General features: G+C 48.5%; 1 protein-coding gene and 1 non-coding gene across 2 annotated transcripts; one reads left to right on the forward strand and one right to left on the reverse strand.

The window, feature by feature from the left end:
• Nucleotides 1-1,511: 1,511 nt before the first annotated feature.
• On the forward strand, nt 1,512-7,354 carry KIAA2013 (KIAA2013 ortholog). The gene is made up of 3 exons (XM_065935744.1): nt 1,512-2,733; nt 4,478-5,331; nt 6,663-7,354. Exons 1-3 carry the CDS (start codon nt 1,701-1,703, stop codon nt 6,678-6,680), a joined length of 1,905 nt encoding a protein of 634 aa, XP_065791816.1. The 5' UTR covers nt 1,512-1,700; the 3' UTR covers nt 6,681-7,354.
• A 13,314-nt stretch (nt 7,355-20,668) lies between these two features.
• Nucleotides 20,669-20,784, reverse strand: LOC136170194 (U5 spliceosomal RNA). Its single transcript, XR_010663615.1, has one exon. It is a non-coding gene; the product is annotated as a U5 spliceosomal RNA (small nuclear RNA).
• Between the last annotated feature and the right edge of the window lie 1,599 nt (nt 20,785-22,383).

Here is a 22,383-nt window from a genome sequence, read left to right on the forward strand (position 1 = left end):
TTCTCTGGTCATCCCCATTTTACAGGTGGGATCAAGCCTGGTTTAGTTCTTTGCTCTCATTTCACTGTTCCTCCCAAGTACTTCTGCCTTGCTGAGTTGGTTGTATGGATCCTATCTGTCTAACTGTAGGTTATGGATTCCTGCACATTCATGAAGCTGTCCTGTGGGCTTGTAAAATCCTTGCGGGAGTTAAGATTCTGTGTGTATGTTTTGATAATGATCTTAAAAAAATAAAAAGGTGAGCATACTGAAGGATCACCTGGAGAGTCGCCTTCTCTTGCGGTGCTGGCCCTAGAACTCAGCAAACACATCTGCGTCTGCACACAGCTCACAAGAAGCCACCTCAAATGACCGTATAATTTTCAACAACTGGGAAGCACACTGTCTGACTTTGGAATGTCCTGAAACTAAAGCGGAAACAATCGTCCCATTGTCTTCTCCTGTGCTCTGATTGAATTTTTCCTCCCAGAAACAAAATTTCTCTTCTGCATTGATAATTCACAAATGAAAAGCATTTTCAAAGCATGCAGCTTTAGTGTTTTATGTTATTTAATAAGCTAAAACTCCCAGTTGACATCAAGAAGATGACTTCGGGGCCTTTCCTGGTGGTCCAGTGGTTAAGAATTCCCTCGTGGCTCAGACAGTAATGCAATGCAGGAGACCAGAGTTCCATCCTCGGGTCGGGAAGATCCTTTGGAGAAGAGAATGGCAACCCACTCCAGTATTGCCTGAAGAATTCCACGGACAGAGGGGCCTGGTGGGCACAGTTCATGGACTTGCAAAGAATCATACAGGACTGAGCCACTATCGCTTTCATTTTCTTTTCCAATGCAGGGGACATGGGTTCCATCCCTGGTCTGGGAAAATTCCACATGTCTTGGGGCAGTTAAGCCCTCTAGAGAGGCCGCATGCTGACACATGCCAAATAAGTAATTAAAAGTTATTTATCTAAAAGAAAGAGAAGAAGATGACTTGGTATGGTAGAGAAATGGAGTGTCCTGGAACTGGTTTGTGTCCCATACATACTATACATGCAGCCAGACTGGTCTGGAAAAGTGTCAACAAAATATATCCTAGGAAATCTGATTGACAATGGTTACTTTCTTTTCTTTTTCTTTCTTTTTTTTTGGGGGGGGGGTACTATTCTGCACAGTTGTTAAGTATTTTTGCAGTGAGGATCATTTTTACAGAAAAATGTTTTAAAATTATTTTTTAAAAATCTTAGGGCTGTTGAATCCATCAGTAGCAGATGGGGCCCGACACGTGTTAGGTTTGGCTAGCGCGGTGGCTTTTTTTTTTTCTTTCCATGAGCTGGAAGCATCCAGTCTTCCACAGACCCCGACCGGACTCTTTTGGACTTGGCATAACAGAAGAACCGGTGGCCCATCCCCCGGCGGCGCCCGCCCCCTCCTTGCTGTGGCCCCGCCTCCTGTGGGGCCCGCTCGCTCCCCTTCCTCCACCCGCCTCTTTTCCATCTGTCGCAAAAGATTCGGCGGCGCTTGACGGCCGGTGTTGTTTGACGGCCGGAGGGAACCGAGAAGGAGGAGGAAGCAGCTGTGGTGGCTGCCGCGGCGCCTGCGACTGGAGCCGGGGTTGGCGCTGCGGTCCGGGCCCGGGAGTGAGGCGCGGGCGCCCGGGCCAGTGGGCTGGGCGGCGGGCCCGGCGGCCGCCCCTGCGCCGCGCCCGCGCCCGGCGGCCCGATGTGGCTGCAGCAGCGGCTTAAGGGGCTGCCGGGACTGCTGTCGAGCAGCTGGGCCCGCCGCCTACTCTGCCTGCTCGGCCTCCTGGTGCTGCTTCTCTGGTTCGCGGGCTCCGGGGCGCGGCGGGCGGCGGGCGGCCTGCAGCTGCTGCCCTGGCCTCACGGCGAGCCGGGCGCTGCCGAGCCCTCTGCCTGTCTGGAGGCGGCCACCCACGCCTGGCGCAGCCTGCGGGAGCGGGGCGAGGCTGTGCCCCTGGGCCCTGGAGTGCCATCTCTGGTGGCCAACGGCTTTCTGGCCCTGGACGTGGTCGCCAACCGGCTGTGGGTGACCCCTGGAGAGCGGGAGCCTGCCGTGGCGCCGGACTTCGTGCCCTTCGTGCAGCTGCGCCCGCTGAGCCCGCTCCCTGAAGCTGGGGAGTCAGTGTTGCTTCTGCGGGAAGGGCTGCTGCGGCGAGTACGTTGCTTGCAGCTGGGGACCTCGGGTCCCGGCCCTGTGGCCGCCGGCCCGGGCCCCGTCTCGGCCTCCGGCCTGCTCACGGGATCCGGCCGAGACTGCGTGCTGCTGCAGGAGGACTTTCTCGCTCACCGTGGCCGACCCCACGTCTATCTGCAGCGCATCCAGCTCAACAACCCCACGGAACGCGTGGCCGCGCTGCAGACTGTGGGGCCCACTGCCGGCCCCGCCCCCAGGGCCTTCACCAGCACCCTGGAGAAGGTCGGAGACCATCAGTTCCTCCTCTACTCTGGCCGGTCCCCGCCTGTTCCCACGGGGCTGGTGCACCTGGTGGTGGTGGCCGCCAAGAAGTTAGTGGACCGTCTCCAGGTGGCTCCCAAGGCGCAGCTGGACGAGACTGTGCTGTGGGTGGTACACGTTTCTGGCCCCCTTAACCCCCAGGTGCTCAAAAGCAAAGCAGCCAAGGAGCTCAAGGTGCTCCAGGACTTGGCTCGGAAGGAAATGCTGGAGCTCTTGGAGATGCCAGCAGCTGAGCTGCTCCAGGATCACCAGCGCCTCTGGGCTCAGCTCTTCAGTCCAGGTGAGGTCCGGCTTTGTCAGGCATGCACACCTTGCAGCAGGGTGAGCACAGCCCACCCTGGGGATGCCCCTGCAAAGTCAGCAGAGCTGACACTGAAGGAGGGTCCTGAGGTGGCTCATACTTGGGCTTGCCATTGGGTCTGGGGCTGACTCTTTTGCTCCACCACTTAGTATCTGCGTGACCTTGAACTAATCGCTGACTCTCTCTCGGCCTGTATTCAATAATAATAGTAACGCCTATCTCAGAGGACATTTAGCAGAGTCTTCTGAGAGAAGTGTGTAAAGGGCAGGTATTATTGTTATTTGTTCTTGTAGATGAAGCCTGGTTTGAGCAGAGTGGTTTGGGGGGTGGGGAGAAGGATCAGTTGGTAAAGGATAAATGAAGGGCCTGGCTGGTCCCCAGAGTCTTTCCTCAGTTCCTCACAGTTTCAGCTGGTGACAGGCTTGGGCTTCTGTTTTAAAGAAAATTACTTATTTTTTGGCTGAGCCGGGTTGTTGTTGCAGCATGCAGTTTTCTCTAGTTGTGGCTTGTGGGATCCAGAGCCCACGGGCTTAGTTGCTACGTGGCATGTGGAATCTTAGTTCCCCAACCAGGGATCAGACTCTCGTACCCTGCATTGGAAGGTAGATTCTTAACTGCCGGACCACCAGGGAAGTCCCTGGTGCACATTTTTAAGGGTCCCACTGGCTGCTGTCTCAGCGTATAGACAGTAAGTGGGGGCGGGGAGCAGTAGAATTTGGAGACCAGATAGGTGGTTTTGGCAGGAGCCGAGGTGAGGGGAGGGTGGCTGGGACCAGAGCGGTGACTGTGGAGGCCACGGTGGATGACTCTGATAGTTTCGGAGCTGGAGCCGCTGGGGCTTTCAGTGGACTGGCAGTGAAGAGTGAGAACATGAGGGTGACTCCTGAGTTTGTGGGGAGGGTGCCAGCAGGTGTCTGGAGATGATTTAAGGAAGGATTTTTTTTTTTTTTTTTTAATTTTTCAGTGGGTTTTGTCATACATTGATATGAATCAGCCATAGATAAGGAAGGATTAACTGGAAGAATTCAAACCTTCAGGTTCAAAATGCCTGTCAGACATCCAGGTAGAGACACCACATGTGCGGTTAGCTGTCTGAGGCTAGCGTTCATACAAATCTGGGAGCTCTTCTGATCAGATGTTGTTTGAGGTTATGAGCCCAGGAGACAGAAGCAGCCTATGACCGGCCAGGGCATAGGTGACCGTTCTGGAGACAGGGGACTGGCCTTTTGACTTGGTGTCATAGGCTTGGCTAAGTTTGTGTTCTTCTGGACTCTGGCAGGAGCCCCACTGGCAGGTTTCAGGCCCTCGGGGCTCCACGTGGTTATGTGAGGAAGCCAGGCAGGATAATGTTCCCCCGAACTCTAGGGAGACTAGAACTGCTGTTTTTATCAAGGAGAAAAATTTTGTGTCTCTGCTGCTCTTTTTGTTGTTGTTGCTCTTATTTATTTGACTACACCAGGTCTTAGTTGCAGTACTCAGAATCTTTGATCTTTGTTGTAGCATGTGGGTTCTTTATTTTCAGCACACACTCTGAGTTGCAGCATGTGGGATCTAGTTCCCTGACCAGGGATCAAACCTTTGTTCCCTGCATTGGGAGCACAGAGTCTTAGCCACTGGACCACCAGGGAAGTCCCCAGCTCTGCTGCTCTTGATCTTTGTTTCATAACCTCAGCCTCCAGGCAGTGTTGGTCCTCCTTAACATGCAACCTTTATGGCATGACAGGTGTGGAAATGAAGAAGATCACTGATGCCCATACTCCATCTGGCCTGACCGTGAACCTGACGCTGTACTACATGCTGTCCTGCTCCCCGGCCCCGCTGCTCAGCCCCGACCTGAGCCACAGGGAGCGGGACCAGATGGAGTCGACGCTGAACTACGAAGACCACTGCTTCAGCGGCCACGCCACCATGCACGCTGAGAACCTCTGGCCAGGCCGCCTGTCCTCCGTCCAGCAGATCCTGCAGCTCTGGGACCTGTGGAGACTGACCCTGCAGAAGCGCGGCTGCAAGGGGCTGGTGCGGGCGGGTGCCCCCGGCATCCTTCAGGGCATGGTGCTCAGCTTCGGCGGCCTGCAGTTCACCGAGAACCACCTCCAGTTCCAAGCCGACCCTGACGTGCTGCACAACAGCTACGCCCTGCACGGCATCCGCTACAAGAACGACCACATCAACCTGGCCGTGCTCGCAGACGCTGAGGGCAAGCCGTACCTGCACGTGTCTGTAGAGTCCCGAGGCCAGCTCGTCAAGATCTACGCCTGTGAAGCGGGCTGCCTGGACGAGCCTGTGGAGCTGACCTCGGCGCCCCAGGGCCACACCTTCTCGGTCATGGTGACACAGCCCATCACGCCGCTGCTCTACATCTCGACCGACCTCACGCACCTGCAAGACCTGCGGCACACGCTGCACCTCAAGGCCATCCTGGCCCACGACGAGCACATGGCCCAGCAGGACCCGGGGCTGCCCTTCCTCTTCTGGTTCAGCGTGGCCTCCCTCATCACCCTCTTCCACCTTTTCCTCTTCAAGCTCATCTACAATGAGTACTGTGGGCCTGGCGCCAAGCCCTTCTTCAGGAATAAGGTAGAAAGCCCCTGTGTCTCCAGCGCCCAGGGCCCCAGCCTTGTATTCTGTCCCAAGTCTAGGACAGAGTGAGGCTGGGGGAGTGGTGGGATATCCTTTTTTTTTTTTAAATTTATTTTTAATTGGAGGATAATTGCTTTACAACGTTGGGTTGGTTTCTGCCATACATCAACATAAATCAGCCATAGGTATACATATGTCCCCTCCCTCTTGAACCTCCTTCCCGTGAAGTGTTCTTTTAAGCTAGTGTCCTCTGTTCTCATCACAGAGGGGAGCAGGAATGCTTTGAGAGGACATTTAAAAGTACCTTCTTAGAGGAGCCCATTGGAAGGGCAGCTGTGGAATCCAGACATGCATAGATACGTCTGCTGGCCTCACAGGGACGTAGGCAATCCTGTTACCACATCCTGAATCTCAGCAGTTAAAAATACCTGCCACAAACCCCTAGATGGACTTGAAGCCTGTACCTAAACTGCTGATGAGATCTGCACCCCCACCCCTGAGAGCCTGTTACCGAGTTCAGAGGTCAGTCCCATGCAGTGAGCCAGGACAAGATCATTTCCCTCCTGTTTCCTGAAATATCTTTGCTCCCAGGAAGCCATGGTTTCGGCCATGATGACTGTGAAATTCTCATCGAAACATGTCTTGGAGTTCAGGATGGGTGTCCCTGGGGGAGGCCGCCTGCCATTCCTCTCATTAGATTGTAGTGGGGTGGAGGGTAGGTGGAGGGTACATTTAGCTCCAGGTCTGTGCTCCCAGTGGCTTCTGGTTCTGAGAAGGAAGTAGCACTTGACCTAAAGGCGTGGGAGAAGGATCAGAGGCTGGTCTGAGCTTGTCAAGCGTGAGGAACACAGAAGTCAGATCAAAGAGAAATGTGCAGATGGCCTTCCCGGGTGGCTGTCACAGGCTGCATTGCATTTGTGTGGGTCTGGCAGCCTCAGTGAAGCAGGTGGGCGGGCTGCTTCTCTCTGCTGGGTGGTGGACTTCTCTGCTGTTAATCTGGCCTAGCCCCATCCAGCCATGGTTCCCAGCTGATCAGGGGGACAGGCCAAGCTGTCTTCTCGGATCTTGCCCAGTGACCTCCCACCCCTGAAGCCAGGCCTGGCCAGAGCAGAGCCTGTGAACTTGCTGCACCTGCCTAAGGAGACGCCCAGGCCCTGAGTCCAGGATGGCTGTAGCCTGTCTCTGGGTTGGGCACCGTCATCCCAGCCGGCTGCGAGCCAGGATGGGATGCTAGCAGGGTGTTCCCATCACCTGCTTCCCTCAAGATTGCTGTATCTGTCCACTGGGGTTGGCGTGTGCAGTAATGTCCTGTCTTGTTGATTGAACAGGAAGATCCCAGTGTCTGAGTGACATCAGTCCTGCTTTCAGTCGCCACTTGCACAAGATGCCCAGCACTGAAAGTCCTGCTGCTGCGAACAAGGGATCCTGTGAAAGCACCCAGCCTTTTGTGCCTTGTTGGGGAACACCAGTGACTCAGAAGTGCGTGTGGATGTTCAGGAGTTTGCATCGGGGAGGGGAGGGTAGGGGCCGATGGACTTTTTGTAAGCTTTTGATTCAATAAAATGAACCTGTACGGAAAATACTTGAAATTGAACTCACTCCTTCCACTTTGTCCCTTTCTTCTATCCCAGGAAATAGACCCTTTTTTGAAAAGACTTGTCTAGGAAAAAATGTGTTCTTTTCCTAATTTAATGTGTTCTTTTCTTGAATGAATTTTTAGTAATAATTTATTGTTGAGATTTTGCCAGATGACTTTTGCATCCACTCTTCGGTAGTGAATCTTGGCGGTGATTTCCGGGAGGTTTGGAGCCCTGTAGGCTGCTTGCGTGGAGAGGGTGGGTCTCCATCACCCTGGGGTTTGCACATCGTGTCCTTACCATGAGCCTGTGGAGACCGTGGTTTTGTACCTCTGGGCCTTAGGGGAGGTGGTTAACTTTCCAGTGACTGTTGATTGTTGGGTTTTGGAATACCAAAGCTTTTTTTTGTCGTTCTGTTTTTAAATAAATCTCTTTCAAACTTCCATGAGCGGTTTGTGTGTGGTTAAAACCTCTGGAGACTTCAGACCTTCCTCAGTCACCAGACTGGGGGAGAATCCGAAGCACAAGGCCCCACTGTGGTGACAGTGTTTTTTTCCCACATCCTCTCCCCTTCAGAAGAGCCCCCTCAGATCATGTGGATGTGGCCCCTGCAACCCTCCTTGGGGTTTGCTGCATGTCCTGGCAGAGGGGGCTGCTCGAGGAGTGTCACCGAGGTCCCTTCCTGCTGCGGTGCCTCACCTCCAGCCTGCCCAAGAGCCTGGAGTTGCCTGCCCTGGTCTTGCTGCCCGTAGGACTGCTGCTGCTGTTCACTTAGTCCTGTCCGACTCTGCAGCTCCATGGACTGTAGCCCACCAGGCCCTGTGGGGTTTCCCAGGCAAGACTAGTGGAGCAGATTACCATTTTCTACTCCAGGGGATCTTTCCAACCCAGGGATCAAACCCAAGTCTCCTGCATTGGCAGGTGGGTTCTTTACCGCTGAGCCACCTGGGAAGCAGGTTCTGGAAGCTAAGGTCTGAATCCTTTGTGGGGAGAATTGGAGCAAAGGGGCCATGCTGAGCATGGCAGTCCACCTTGGGGACCGTCACTCTGCTTCCTAGGTGTGTGTTTTGAGCAGCTTGACTCACCTGGTTTCGGTGCCAAGGTCCCAAGGGTCTGGCCCCCAGCAGGCAGCTGGGAGAGAGAAAAAAAAAGTTCCTCAGGCTCTTCTCTGAGTAGCCCTGGTTTTCCAGATGCTTCAGTCCTGAATACCATCCTCTCCTGCTCTCAGGGTGCAGAGCATTGAATGCTTCCTGATTCCAGCCAGGGGACCCTTGGCTGGCAGGGGGTGAGGTAGACTGCGGTTCACAGTGTGACGTGGCCTCTAGTCACTGCATTCAACTGGAAGCTACTTGGCCACAGGAGCAGTGCTTCATGGCTCCCATTCCTCCTGTTTAACTTGCAGCGAGGCATGGTGTGGGCTCCTGTACATGTAAAAATGAGCCTACGTACCTGTGCCTGGAAAATACTGACCTAGCAAGTTTAATTTCAGTAGACGAGTATCTGTGATTTATAGGTCTCATTGAAGTGAGCACAGGTGTTAGGTATTTTACATCAACACAGCCTCGTGGGGAGGAGGTTGCTGAGGGTTAAGGTGCCAATTTAAGAGATAAGGAAATGAAAGAAAAAAAAAAGATAAGGAAATGACCTCTGAGTAGTTTGCTCAGGACTTCCCTGGTGATCCATTGGTTAAGAATCCACCTGCTAGGGCTTCTCTGGTGGCTCAGTGGTAAAGAATCCGCTGGCCAATGCAGGAGCCAGGGGTTTGATTCCTGGTCCAGGAAGATCTCACATGCTGTGGAGCAACTAAGCCTGTGTGCCCTAGAGCTGGTGTTCTGCAACAAGAGAAGCCACTGTGATGAGAAGCCCCCACTTGCTGCAACTAGAGAAAAGCCCATGCAGCATCAAAGACCCAGAGCAGTCAAAAACAATAAAATTTAAAAAGAATCTACATGACAATGCAGAGGACATGGGTTCGATCCCTGGTCCGGGAAGTTTCCACGTGCCATGGGGCAACTAAACCCCTGTGCCACAACTACTGAGTCTGCGCTCTAGAGCCCAAGCTCCTCATCAAAAGACCACAATGAGAAGTCCGAACACCACAACTGGAGAGTAGGCCCCATCACCGCAACTAGGGAAAGACCCAGTACAGCAATGAAGATCTAGCCCAACATAGCCAAGAATAAATAAAATTTAAAAAATAATTTGCTCAAGTCTGTGCAGCTCAAGCAGGGATGTAAGCTGGGGCTCGCTGTTGGCCCAGCCTCTATCAGCCCCTACCCTCCATCTCTCCCTTCAAATTCCTCTGATGGCCACTGTGGGATGGGGTGGGGTAATGCATTTTCTGCCATGAGCCTCTGCAGTGCCTCCAGTTTGGCCTCAGTTGGCAGCAGGCCATCTATAACCCTAGTGGGTCTGCCTCCCATGGTCCAGTAATGCACCAGAGAAAGTTCAGTTCAGTCACTCAGTCATGTCTGACTTTTTGTGACCCCATGGACTGCAGCATGCCAGGCTTTCCTGTCCACCAACTCCCGGAGCTTGCTCAAACTCATGTCCATCGAATCGGTGATGCCATCCAAAGAGGCTAGGCCAAATCGCTTTTCCGGGGCAGACACCTGGTATGGAAAATGTAATCGCATATATCCAGCACTTCCTAGCAGCTAAAACTTTGGCTTGGAAATGTATTAACTCCCTGAAGACTGACAAGCTCCCTGGCATCTCATGCCCCAGCTCACATCCTCGTAGGCTACTTTTCACTCCTGCCATGGTTGCAGTCACCAGTTCTTTGCCAAGGTGTGTTCCTGGCAGCACCTGGCCTCGGCTTCTCTCTGACCTCAGGAAGCTGTTCTGCACTCAGCATGTGTGTAGCCTCGAAGCAGGCCAAGGATAACACTGCTTCTCCCTTGGGAGTTGGAGCCAGTGCTCCCTCCACCATCCCCTGGGTGGACAATTTTGAGAGACTTCCTAAACTGCTTCTCAGATGGGATCAGGCCCCTGCTGCCCACAGTGGTGAAGAATTCAGGAAGACACCCTTGATTTGCTTTCACTCCCTCCATTTTACACTCGCCCAGTCTCCCTCTACTGTCCCCTGGGAGCTCTTACAAATAAGCTGCCTGCACACAAGCTTTTGCTTCAGTAAGACACTAATCATGAGGTCCATGATTAGCATCCATGATTAGCTCTGGGCAATTTTTCCAAGAGGAAGTTGAGTTCTCCTGTGAGTGTTATTATGGACTGAGTGTTGGGGATCCCCAAATCCATATGTTGAAACCTAACCCCCCAGGTGATGAAGTTTGGAGGAGGGGCCTTTGGGAGGTGAGTAGGTCATGTGGGTGGAGCCCTCATGAACAGGATTAGTGCCCTTATAAAAGAGACCCAGAGAGTTCCCCCAGTCCTCTTCCTGCTGAGTGAGGGCACAGAGAGAATACAACTGTTTCAGCCCAGAAGAGGGCTCTCATCAGATTCCAATCATGCCGGCACCCTGGTCTTAGACTTTCAGCCCCCAGAACTGTGAGAAATAGGTTTGTGTTGTTTATGAGCCACCCAGTCTGTGGTATTCTGCCATAGGAGCCCAAATGGACTAAGACGGGCATATTCTTCCAGTGGGGGAATGCAACTTTTCAAGGTGATAATAAGCCAAGAATACAAACATTCATAGGATCTTAGATTAAAAAAATCTTTAGAGTTAGTTTTGCTCAAGAGTCTGTAACCTGGCTTCAAGGGACCTGTGAATCCCTGGAATTGCAAAATGTATATATGCATATATATGTGTGTGTGTGTGTGTGTATATATGTATACATATATATGTATATATTTTCTTTTTTTTCATGAGGAGAGTTTCTGTAACTTTCCTCAGGTCCTTAAAAGAATTCCTGACCTTTAAAAAAAACCCTTAAGTACAAGATACTCTGCACTTTGGGGTCTTGTTTTCAGCTCCCCACCAACCCCAAGAAGCAGGAGTGGTCTGACCTTCTGCCATCAGCTTAGGGGTCCGGTGATTGGGCTGATCACCCCACTTGCTGAGGGCACTTGCCACCTTGCAGAAGGAGGCTTATCTCAGCAGGCAGGTGGTGGTTGAGCAAACAGCCTGACCATGAACAAGCTACCTAGTCTCACAGTCCTGCTTCCTAGAGCCTCTCCTCTGGACTTTGACCAATGGAAGCTTCAGATAAAATCATTCAACTCAGTTAATGTTCATGGTGATTCTTTTAGCAGGCTTTGCATGTATCTGACCCTTGGGTGTAAAAGGGGCAACGGTTACCTTTGACAAACATCTGCATGCTGGGCACTCCCCCACTAGTTCAAGGTCCACGAAGGCAGTGGCTGTACCTGTTTTTCACTCTGGATGGACCAGAGACTAGCACAATGCCTGGCATAGGGTGGGTGTTTAAGAATACTTGTTGATTACATTTGTATGCCTTATGTCATTCAACCCTGGTGTTTCAATTAAAACTTTGGGGTTGCAAGTAATAGAAAACTTAATTCTAACTGGCTTAAACCAAAATAAAAGTACTGGTTCCTTAACAGTATAGTCCAGGAGGACTTCAGGAATGGCTTGATGCAGGAATCAAATAATTTCAGTAGGATCCATCTCTTAGCTCTACTTCCTGTAGATTGGCTTCCATCCTCAGATGGGCCACGCTTGTGGAAACAAAATGGCCACAGTTATGGCCATTTGCCCTCTTAACAAGGCCAGCAGAGTCCAAGTCCCAGCATTTCTACCCAAAGTGCTGAGGTTCACCCCTGATTGGACAGCCCATGCCTGAGTCAATTACTATGACCAGAGTGCAAGGGATATGTTAACTAGGTTAGACCATTCAGGCCACCTCAGAGCTAGGCACTGGGTCAATCTCAAACCACTACACAGAGAATAATGTATACATGCATGCATGTGTGTTAAGTTGCTTCAGTCATGTCCAACTCTGCAACCCCATGGGCTGTAGCCTGCCAGGCTCCTCTGTCCATGGGATTCTCCAGGCAAGAATACTGCAGTGGGTTGTCGTGCCCTCCTCCTCCAGGGGATCCTCCTGACCCAGAGATGGAACCCTTGTCTCTTATGTCTCCTGCACTGGCAGGTGAGTTCTTTACCACTAGGGCCACCTGGGAAGCCACAGGAGAGGAAAGTTTAGCTAAAGGAAATTTGGAGTTCTCTTGTCAGGAAGGAGAGGAAATAGATGCCTGGCAGCAAGGCACAGGCCTCTGGTTACCCTGGAAGGCAAATTTTATTCCCATTTTACAGATGAGGAAGTGAGGCCCCAAGATGATAAGGCACTAGGTCACATAATTTTTGGAGTCTGGGATGTGTCCCAGGTCTGCCAGCTCCAAAACTAGAGGCGCCTACCAGTTGTCCAAGTCACAATGGGTGTATTTTGGAAATAACTGCTTGTGTATTTGCTCAGAGCTGCACCAATTTCTTCTATGCAGGGATGTTTTGTTTTCTAATCCAAAAGTCTTTCTGGGCAGGACTTTAGGTTCAACGGTACTTGCCTCAGCATTCTTGCCTGGAGAATGCCATGGACAGAGTAACCTGGCAGCCTACAGTCCATGGGGTTGCAAAGAGTCAGACACAACAGAGTGACTGAGCATGCACACACACCTCCAATCCCGTTTATCTGCTGTGGGGCTCTCAATGCCTGTATTTGACCAAATCCCCTTAGCAATCTTATTGATTGGAAAGAGGTCAGGTACAGACCCTGAGCTGGTGAAATGGACAGTCTAAAGGGGAGACAGATAAGAAAATGGACAATTATACTGTGATTGGGGCTGTGAAGTATGGGGCTGGCACATCTAACCTCCACTAGAGGCTCAGGGATGGCTTCCTGCAGCATGATGGGTGTTTGCTAGGTGAAACTGTGGGATAGGATCGTCCAGGCAGTGGGCAGGGCATGGGTAAGCATACAGAAATGGGGAAGTTTAGGGAGGCAAGGGGACAGTAATACATCAGTTTGTCTGGAGTATACAATCCATGAAGGGAAGAAAGTAGTGATAAGGTTACAGGGTTGGAGTTTATGGGTTCACCTCAGTTCAGTACAGTTGCTCAGCCTTGTCCAGCTCTTTGTGACCCCATGGACTGCAGCACGCCAGACTTCCCTGTCCATCACCAACTCCCAGAGTTTACTCAAACTCATGTCCATCGAGCCGGTGATACCATCCAACCATCTCATCCTCTGTGATCCCCTTCTCCTCCCACCTTCAATCTTTCCCAGCATCAGGGTCTTTTCAAATGAGTCAGTTTTTCGCATCAGGTGGCCAAAGTATTGGAGTTTCAGCTTTAGCATCAGTCCTTCCAATGAATATTCAGGACTGATTCCTTTAGGATGGACTGGTTGGATCTCCTTGCAGTCCGAGGGACTCTTAAGAGTCTTTTCCAACACCCCAGTGCAAAAGCATCAATTCTTAGGCGCTCAGCTTTCTTTATAGTCCAACTCTCACATCCATATATGACTACTGGAAAAACCATAGCTTTGACCAGACAGGCTTTTGTTGGCAAAGTAATGTCTCTACTTTTTAATATGCTGTCTAGGTTAGTCATAACTTTTCCTCCAGGTAGCAAGCGTTTTTTAATTTCATGGCTGCAGTCACCATCTGCAGTGATTTTGGAGCCCAAAAAATAACGTCTGCCACTGTTTCTATTGTTTCCCCATCTATTTGCCATGAAGTGATGGGACTGGATGCCATTTAGTTTTCTGAATGTTGAGTTTTAAGCCAGCTTTTTCACTCTCGTCTTTCACTTTCATCAAGAGGCTCTTTAGTTCCTCTTTGCTTTCTGCCATAAGGGTGGTATCATCTACATATCTGAGGGTTTTGATTTTTCTCCTGGCAATCTTGATTCCGACTTGTACTTCATCCAGTCCGGCATTTCTCATGATGTACTCTGCATATAAGTTAAATAAGCAGGGTGACAATATACAGCCTTGACACACTCCTTTCCCAATTTGGAACCAGTCTGTTGTTCCATGTCCAGTTCTAACTGTTGCTTCCTGACCTGCATATAGATTTCTCAGGAGGCAGGTCAGGTGGTCTGGTATGCCAATTTCTTGTAGAATTTTCCGCAGTTTGTTGTGATCCACATAGTCAAAGGTTTTGGCATAGTCAATAAAGCAGAAGTAAATGTTTTTCTGGAACTCTCTTGCTTTTACAAAGATCCAGTGGATGTTGGCAATTTGATCTCTGGTTCTTCTGCTTTTTCTAAATCCAGCTTGAACATCTGGAAGTTCATGGTTCACATACTGTTGAAGCCTGACTTGGAGAATTTTGAGCATTACTTTGCTAGTGTGTAAGATGAGTACAATTGTGCAGTAGTTTGTGCATTCTTTGGCATTGCACTGAAAACTGACCTTTTCCAGTGCTGTGGCCATTGTTGAGTTTTCCAAATTTGCTGGTATATTGAGTGCAGCACTTTCATAGCATCATCTTTTAGGATCTGAAATAGTTCAACTGGAATTTCATCACCTCCACTATCTTTGTTCATAGTGATGCTTCCTAAGGCCCACTTGACTTTGCATTCCAGGATGTCTGGCTCTAGGTGAGTGATCACACCATCGTGGGTATCTGGGTCTTGAAGATCTTTTTTGTATAGTTCTTCTGTGTATTCTTGCCACCTCTTCTTAATATCTTCTGCTTCTGTTAGGTCCATATCATTTCTGCCCTTTATTGTGCCCATCTTTGCATGAAATGTTCCCTTGATATCTCTATCTATTTTCTTGAAGAGATCTCTAGTCTTTCCCATTCTATTGTTTTCCTTTACTTCTTTGCACTGATCACTGAGGAAGGCTTTCTTATCTCTCATTGCCATTCTTTGGAACTCTGCATTCAAATAGGTATATCTTTCCTTTTCTTCTTTGCCTTTCACTTTTCTTCTTTTCACAGCTATTTGTAAGGCCTCCTCAGACAACCATTTTGCCTTTTTGCATTTCTTTTTCTTGGGGATGGTCTTGATCCCTGACAAAACGTGGTCCACTGGAGAAGGGAATGGCAAACCAACTCAGTATTCTTGCCTTGAGAACCCCATGAACAGTATGAAAAGACAAAAAGATAAGACACTGAAAGACGAACTCCCCAGGTCGGTAGGTGCGCAATGTGCTACTGGAGATCAGTGGAGAACTCCAGAAAGAATGAAGAGATAAAGTCAAAGCAAAAACAACACCCAGTTGTGGATGTGACTGGTGATGGAGTAAAGTCCGATGCTGTAAAGAGCAATATTACATAGGAAACTGGAATGTTAGGTCCATGAATCAAGGCAAATTAGAAGTGGTCAAACAGGAGGTGGCAAGAGTGAACATTGACATTTTAGGGATCAGTGAACTAAAATGGACTGGAATGGGTGAATTTAACTCAGATGACCATTATACCTACTACTGTGGGCAAGAATTGGAGAAGGCAATGGCAACCCACTCCAGTACTCTCGCCTGGAAAATCCCATGGACAGAGGAGCCTGGTGGGCTGCAGTCCATGCGGTTGCAAAGAGTCGGACACGACTGAGCGACTTCACTTTCACGCATTGGAGAAGGAAATGGCAACCCACTCGAGTGTTCTTGCCTGGAGAATCCCAGGGATGGGGGAGCCTGGTGGGCTGCCGTCTATGGAGTCACACAGAGTCAGACATGACTGAAGCGACTTAGCAGCAGTAGCAGTTAGCAGTGGGCAAGAATCCCTTAGACGAAATGGAGTAACCATCATAGTCAACAAAAGAATCCAAAATGCAGTACTTGGATGCAATCTCAAAAATGACAGAGTGATCTCTGTTCATTTCCAAGGCAAACCATTCAATATCACAGTAATCCAAGTCTATGCCTTGATCAGTAATGCTGAAGAAGCTGAAGTTGAATGGTTCTATGAAGACCTACAAGACCTTCTAGAACTAACACTCAAAAAAGATGTCCTTTTCATTATAGGGGACTGGAATACAAAAGTAGGAAGTCAAGAAATACCTGGAGTAACAGGCAAATTTGGAGTACAGAGTGAATCAGGGCAAGACTAATAGAGTTTTGCCAAGAGACCGCACTGGTCATAGCAAACACCCTCTTCCAACAACACAAGAGAAGACTCTACACATGGACATCACCAGATGGTCAACACTGAAATCAGACTGATTATATTCTTTGCAGCCAAAAGATGGAGAAGCTCTATATAGTCAGTAAAAACAAGATCAGGAGCTGACTATGGCTCAGATCATGAACTCCTTATTGCCAAATTCAGACTTAAATTGAAGAAAGTAGAGAAAACCACTAGACTATTCAAAAGAAAGAAAGAAAGTGAAGTCATTCAGTCGTGTCCAACTCTTTGTGACCCCATGGACTGCAGCCTACCAGGCTCCTCCGCCCATGGGATTTTCCAGGCAAGAGTACTGGAGTGGGTTGCTATTTCCTTCTCCAGGGGATCTTCCCAACTCAGGGATCGAACCCGGGTCTCCCACATTGTAGGCAGACTCTTTACCGTCTGAGCCACCAGGGAAGCTCTAGACCATTCAGTTATGACCTAAATCAAACCGCTTATGATTATACAGTGGAAGTGAGAAATAGACTCAAGGGATTAGATCTGATAGAGTGCCTGAAGAACTATGGACAGAGATTCGCGACATTGTACAGGAGGCAGAGGAGGGAGGGTTCACCTCAGCGATCTGTAAAAAGCAAGGGGATAGATGGGCTCTGGCCCTAATCCATGGCAATGATAACTTTACAGGCAGTAATTCCTCCCATGGATGGATCACTTTCTCTCACCTGGTTACCATCATGACTTCAGCCAGTCTTCACAGCTTCCCTCAAAACCAAGGAGGACAGTTCATGACCCTGTTTTACAAAAGCAGAAACTGAGACACAGTGACAGACTTGCCAGAAGTCACTGACAACCTTGCAGGGTCGACACACTCGCCCAGGGGCAGGTTAATTATCACCTCTGCTAGTATGTGAAGGAGAGTGCTGGAAATCAGAGCTCCCGGTTGCCTGCAAGCACCTGAGGAATCAACATGAGGGCTGGTGGCCAGGGCAGGGTGGGCTGGGGTGGGGCAGAGTGGGATAATGCTCCTGAGAGATGACCAAACAGACAAGAGAGAGTGGGTGAGTTCAGGAGAGAAAAGCTGTGGCTTCCCTCAAAGGAAAACTTTGAGAAAAAGCAACTAGGCAGCATTTTGGGGGATGGGCGCCGGATGTGGAAAAAGTAGGGAGAGGGCTGGGAGTTAGGGGACCTTCATTCGGTCTCCGGGTCTGTCATTATCACTGTGTAACCTTCAACGAGTGAGTTATGTGCATACACTTTAGGTTCCCACTTGTAAAATGGGTCTAATAAACCTTCCAGCTTCGGAAGACGGTTAAGAATTCCCATGAAATAAATGACTATGCGAAAGTGCTTTGATAAATTAAACATCTTCGCCGCACACAAGGGGGAATCGTTTGTATAGTGTGCCTGGAGACCAGGGAATGTAAATCAGGGCTTCTAAACGTGGGCTCCAGGGATAGCATTCAGGAGATCTGCAAAGCTGGATTGAAAAAAAATTTTTTTTCACTAAGTTCTAACTGAAATTCAACCTTTCCTTCCATGATTAACTTAGGCGTTTGCATCATTGTCAGTAATCACAGACACATTCATGACACGCCCAGGGGTGGCAAGCATCTTGAAATATTGTTCATGTTCATTATGGACTTTGAAATTATGGTAGTCATGAGATTTGCCACTAGATTTCAGTATTTCATCTATTAATACAGAAGCACATGTGTTACCAATCACAAATTTGTTTTTAAAAATATATTCAAAACTTTAAAATTATGAACCATGTTTAACATACACATAAGTAGACCAGTTAGAATAAAGAAACTCTGTCTGTCCTGGTGGCTCAGTGGTAAAGAATCTGGCTGCAGTGCAGGAGACCCGGATTCGATCCCTGGGTCGGGAAGATCTCCTGGAGGAGGACATGGCAACCCACTTGAATACTCTTGCCTGGAGAATTTCATGGACAGAGGAGCCTGGCAGGCTACAGTCCATAGGTTACCCTGGCAGGCTATAGACACGACTGAAGCGACTAAGCAGCTGTGTGCCCATCATCAAGTCCAACAACCATCAACGACTTCTCTCCCACTCACATTATTACTTTTTTCATAAATAATTTTTTTTGTGGGGCACATTTTTTGTAGTCCTATAATTTTGAAGCAAACCCAAGATATAATAATTTCATTTCATCTGTAGATATTTCTGTATGTACTTCTAAGTATAAGGAGGTTAGAACAAAAACCGTAGCCACAATATGATAATCATATCCAAAATCCTCCAATAATTCCTTAAAATCATCAAAGACCCACTAAGATTAAAAAACAAAGACATCTCATAAATGTAATAAAGTCTGAATACTGTTTGTTTAAACCAGGATCCCATCAAGTTCTGCACAGTGAGACAGGTTGCTTTTAACTCTCTATTAACATATAAGTTTCCCTTTCTTCTCTCTCTCTTCTTGCAATTTATTTGTTGAAGAACTCTGGTGGTTTGCCCCAAACAGCTCCTTTCAGTCAGGACTTTGCTGGTTGCATCCATCCCCCCACAGTGCTGCAGAAAAGCTCCACTGTGCTCTGCTCTTCTGTTAATTGGTAGTCAGATCTAGTCTTGATCAGATTCAACTTCAATTTTTCCTGGCAAGATTACTTAATGGGAGCAGAACACTCTTTCACCTGGGGGCATAGAGTATCTAGTTCTCTCTTTCTCTGATCTTAGCAGCTGATTGTCTAGATCTGTCTGGGCATGGCTGACTCCAGCCATGAGCCAGGAAACAGTATCTTGAAGAGGTTCCCAGGAACCAGATGGCCATTTCTCCAAGGAGACAGCTTTTAATCGAGAATGGTGTTTGGAGAATGTAATCTGGGTGCTAGGAGTGCTCATTACAACAGGGTTTTTTGTTTGTTTGCCAAAGTTGAACAAGCAAGTTATAATCCCTGTGTTAGGTAGACACTCAGCCTTTGGAGCCCAAGAAATCACTGGCCACTAGCATTTAGTTCTGCTTGAACAGATTTGGTTGTGAGAGGAGCAGTTTGTCTAAGGGAGAGGAAAGTAAGTTACCCTCCCCAGTGGAGCAGGGCTAGACTGTGGGCAGCTGCCTTAGGCTCCCTGTGCCTGCTGTCCTGGTTCTCTACAAAAGAACATCAAAAGGCCCTGGGAAGAGGTAATCCCCTCAACCCTGTTCCAACCTCAGAGAGGCTCCCTGCACATGACCACAGGGAGGAGCCTGGAAAGCAAAGAAATGGAGCCCAAGGAATGAACTTGGGGATGGATTCTCTCCCTCCTTTACTGGGGCAGACACAGCTGGTTTTCTTCTTCAGTATTCACTCTCTAAGATGATACCACTCTAATGGCAGAAAGTAGAGGAACTAAAGAGCTTCTTGATGAGATTGAAAGAGGAGAGTGAAAGAGCTGGCTTAAAACTCGACATTTAAAAAAACTAAGGTCATGGCATCCTGTCTCATCACTTTATGGCAAATAAAAGGGGAGAAAGCAGAAGCAGGCAGATTTTCTTTCCCTGGGTTCCAAAAATCACTGCAGCCACAAAATAAAAGACACTTGCTCCTTGGAAGGAAAGTTATGACAAACCTATACAGTGTATTAAGAAGCAGAGACGTCACTTTGCAAAAAAGTCTGTATAGTCAAAGCTATGGTATTTCCAGTAGTCATGTATGGATGTGGGAGTTGGATCATAAAGAAGGCGGATCCCCAAAGAATTGATGCTTTCAAATTGTGAAGACTCTTGAGAGTCCCTTGGATTGCAGTGGCATCGAATTAGTCAATTCTAGAGGAAATCGTCCCTGAATATTCATTGGAAGGACTGTTGCTGAAGCTCCAATATTTTGGCCACCTGATGCAAAGAGTCGACTCATTGGAAAACACCTTGATGCTGGGAAAGATTGAGGGCAGGAGGAGAATGGGGAACAGAGGAGGAGAAGATTCTACAGTACCACCAACTCAATGGACATGAATCTGAGCAAATTCCTGGGACACAGTGAAGAACAGGGAAGCCTGGCATCCTGCAGTCATGGGTGGGCAGGGGCGGGGGGGGGGGGGTGGTGTGTGTCACAGAGTCAGACACCATTTAGCAACTGAACAACATTCCTTCTCTTTCCTGTGCGCGTGCTAAGCCGATTGGGTCGTGTAGGACTCTTTGGGACCCTGTGGATTGTAGCCCACCAGGTTCATGGAATTCTCCACGCAAGACTACTGGAGTGGGTTGCCAAGCTCTTCTTCCTGACCCAGGGATCCAACACGTGTCTTTTAACTCTCTTACATTAGCGTGCATGTTTATTACCACCAGCGTAAACCTCACAAAACTCATGGTTGCCTAGGGGAAAGACTACATTTCCCAACATACCTTACAGCTAAGCAAACTGGGAACCGGAAGCTCAGTTCTGGCTAATAAGACAGGTTAAAAATTTACTTCCTACCGTGTTTGTCAATTCTTTTTTAAGTGCCATCAAAATTCTTTCTTGACGCCTAAATTTAAACAAATAAGTTCAAAACTGAGACTTTTTTTTTTTTAAACGAAGCTTTCATAAAAAAAAAAAAAGACCTTCACAAATATACTATAGAAAAACCAACGTAGTTACACTTAGATTTTGAAAACTGATTTTTATATTCACCCATACCTGTTTGGGTATGATTCAATAGCGTCACCCCCTGAGCAGCACAGCTTTGATACGTTTTAGACAAACACTAAACATTAGTCACCCCGTAGTATTCTATAGTTTAAGCTAAACACCAAAACGTTCATTCTATTTTTTGACACCATTATTAGCCTTGCAAAAGCAAGGCCTCAAAAAATTGGGTAAAAACTCAGAATTGTTCCTCTCCACGGAAATCTTTAGTAAAAGGCGAAAGATTTATACGATCTGAAGAGAAACCAGAGTATGCCCCAACTTCGCGGCACGCATTGCTCAGGTAACTGTTACTCCTAACACAGTAATAGTGATTATTTAACTGACAGAGCCGTTCATACCTATCTTTTCTCAGGCAATTCTATGAAAGTATTCTCACTTTTGAGAGAAAATAGTTCAAAGAAAAAAGAAGAATTTAGCCATTTTTAGATTGAAAAGTTGTCCTCAGTGCAGTGCATTGTGGGTATGCAAATATACTCTCAGTCGTCACGCCCCTGTTTCCGGAAATTCCTTAAATAGTTCCTTCCTCTTGTGCGGGACAGAGACCACCACCAGGGGGCAGAGCGGAGGCGAGACTTAGAAGGTTAGAGACCTGAGCCTGATCCAGCTACAGAAAGACTGTTTTAGGTGTGAAGCGGGGGTGGGTTGGGGCTTGCGTGCTCAGTCGTGTTCCACTCTTTACGACCCCGTGGATTGTACCCCGCCAGGCTCTTCCGTCCATAGAATATTTTCTGTTTATCATTTTTGCCAAGCAAAACTATTTTTTAAATGGACCCAAATAATCAAATATAGAAAATCATACCTGGGGGAAAAGTGTACTCTATACAATGAAAGTAAAATTTGAAATCACATGAACAGCTAGCAACAGGCAATTAACTAAATTGTGGTAGGTCAATAAAATGCACCATTCTGAAACCACTAAAATGTTTTTCTCCAAAGAATATATATGAATATATTTACCATTTATTCGGTTAAAAGGAAAGATACAAAAGTATATTCCAGTTAGGTAGAAAAAAGTGTGTGTGTGTGTATATGAAAGGCTTGAGAATAAACATTAAAATGTTAATAATAAAGAATTTATTCCTAGCGATAAGTAAGCTGCTTCTGCTGCTGCTAAGTCGCTTCAGTCGTGTCCCACTCTGTGCGACCCCAAAGACGGCAGCCCACCAGGCTCCCCCGTCCCTGGGATTCTCCAGGCAAGAACACTCGAGTGGGTTGCCATTTCCTTCTTCAATGCATGAAAGTGAAGTCGCTCAGTCGTGTCCAACTCTTCGCGACCCCATGAACTGCAGCCTACCAGGCTCCTCCACCCATAGGATTTTCCAGGCTAGAGTACTGGAGTGGGTTGCCATTGCCTTCCCCGGCGATAATTAAGCGTTGTTTTAATTAATTTTATTTTATTTTTGGCTGCGCTGGATCTTCATTGCTGCTCACGGGCTTTCCCTAGTTGCAGCGAGTCGGGGGCTGCTCTTTATTGTAGTGCTCGGGCTTCTCGCTGTGGTGTCTTCTCTTGTTGTGAAACACAAGCTCTATGCTCACGGCTTCAGTACTTGCAGCACGTGGGGGCTCTGTAGTTGCAACTCTGGGGCTCTGGAGTTTGGTCTTCCCTGGTGGCTCAGGCGGTAAGAATCCGCCTGCAATGCGGGAGACCTGAGTTCGATCCTTGGGGTGGGAAGATCCCCTGGGAGGAGGGCATGACAACCCACTCCAGTATTCTTGCCTGGAGAATCGCCATGGACAGAGGAGCCTGGCCGACTACAGTCTGTGGGGTTGCAAAGAGTCAGATGCGACTAAGCACAGCACAGCCAGGGCGCAGGCTCCGCAGTGGTAACTCAAGGGCCTAGTTGTCCCCG

The sequence above is a fragment of the Muntiacus reevesi genome, chromosome 5, assembly GCF_963930625.1.
Source record: "Muntiacus reevesi chromosome 5, mMunRee1.1, whole genome shotgun sequence".
Lineage (NCBI taxonomy): Eukaryota > Metazoa > Chordata > Mammalia > Artiodactyla > Cervidae > Muntiacus > Muntiacus reevesi.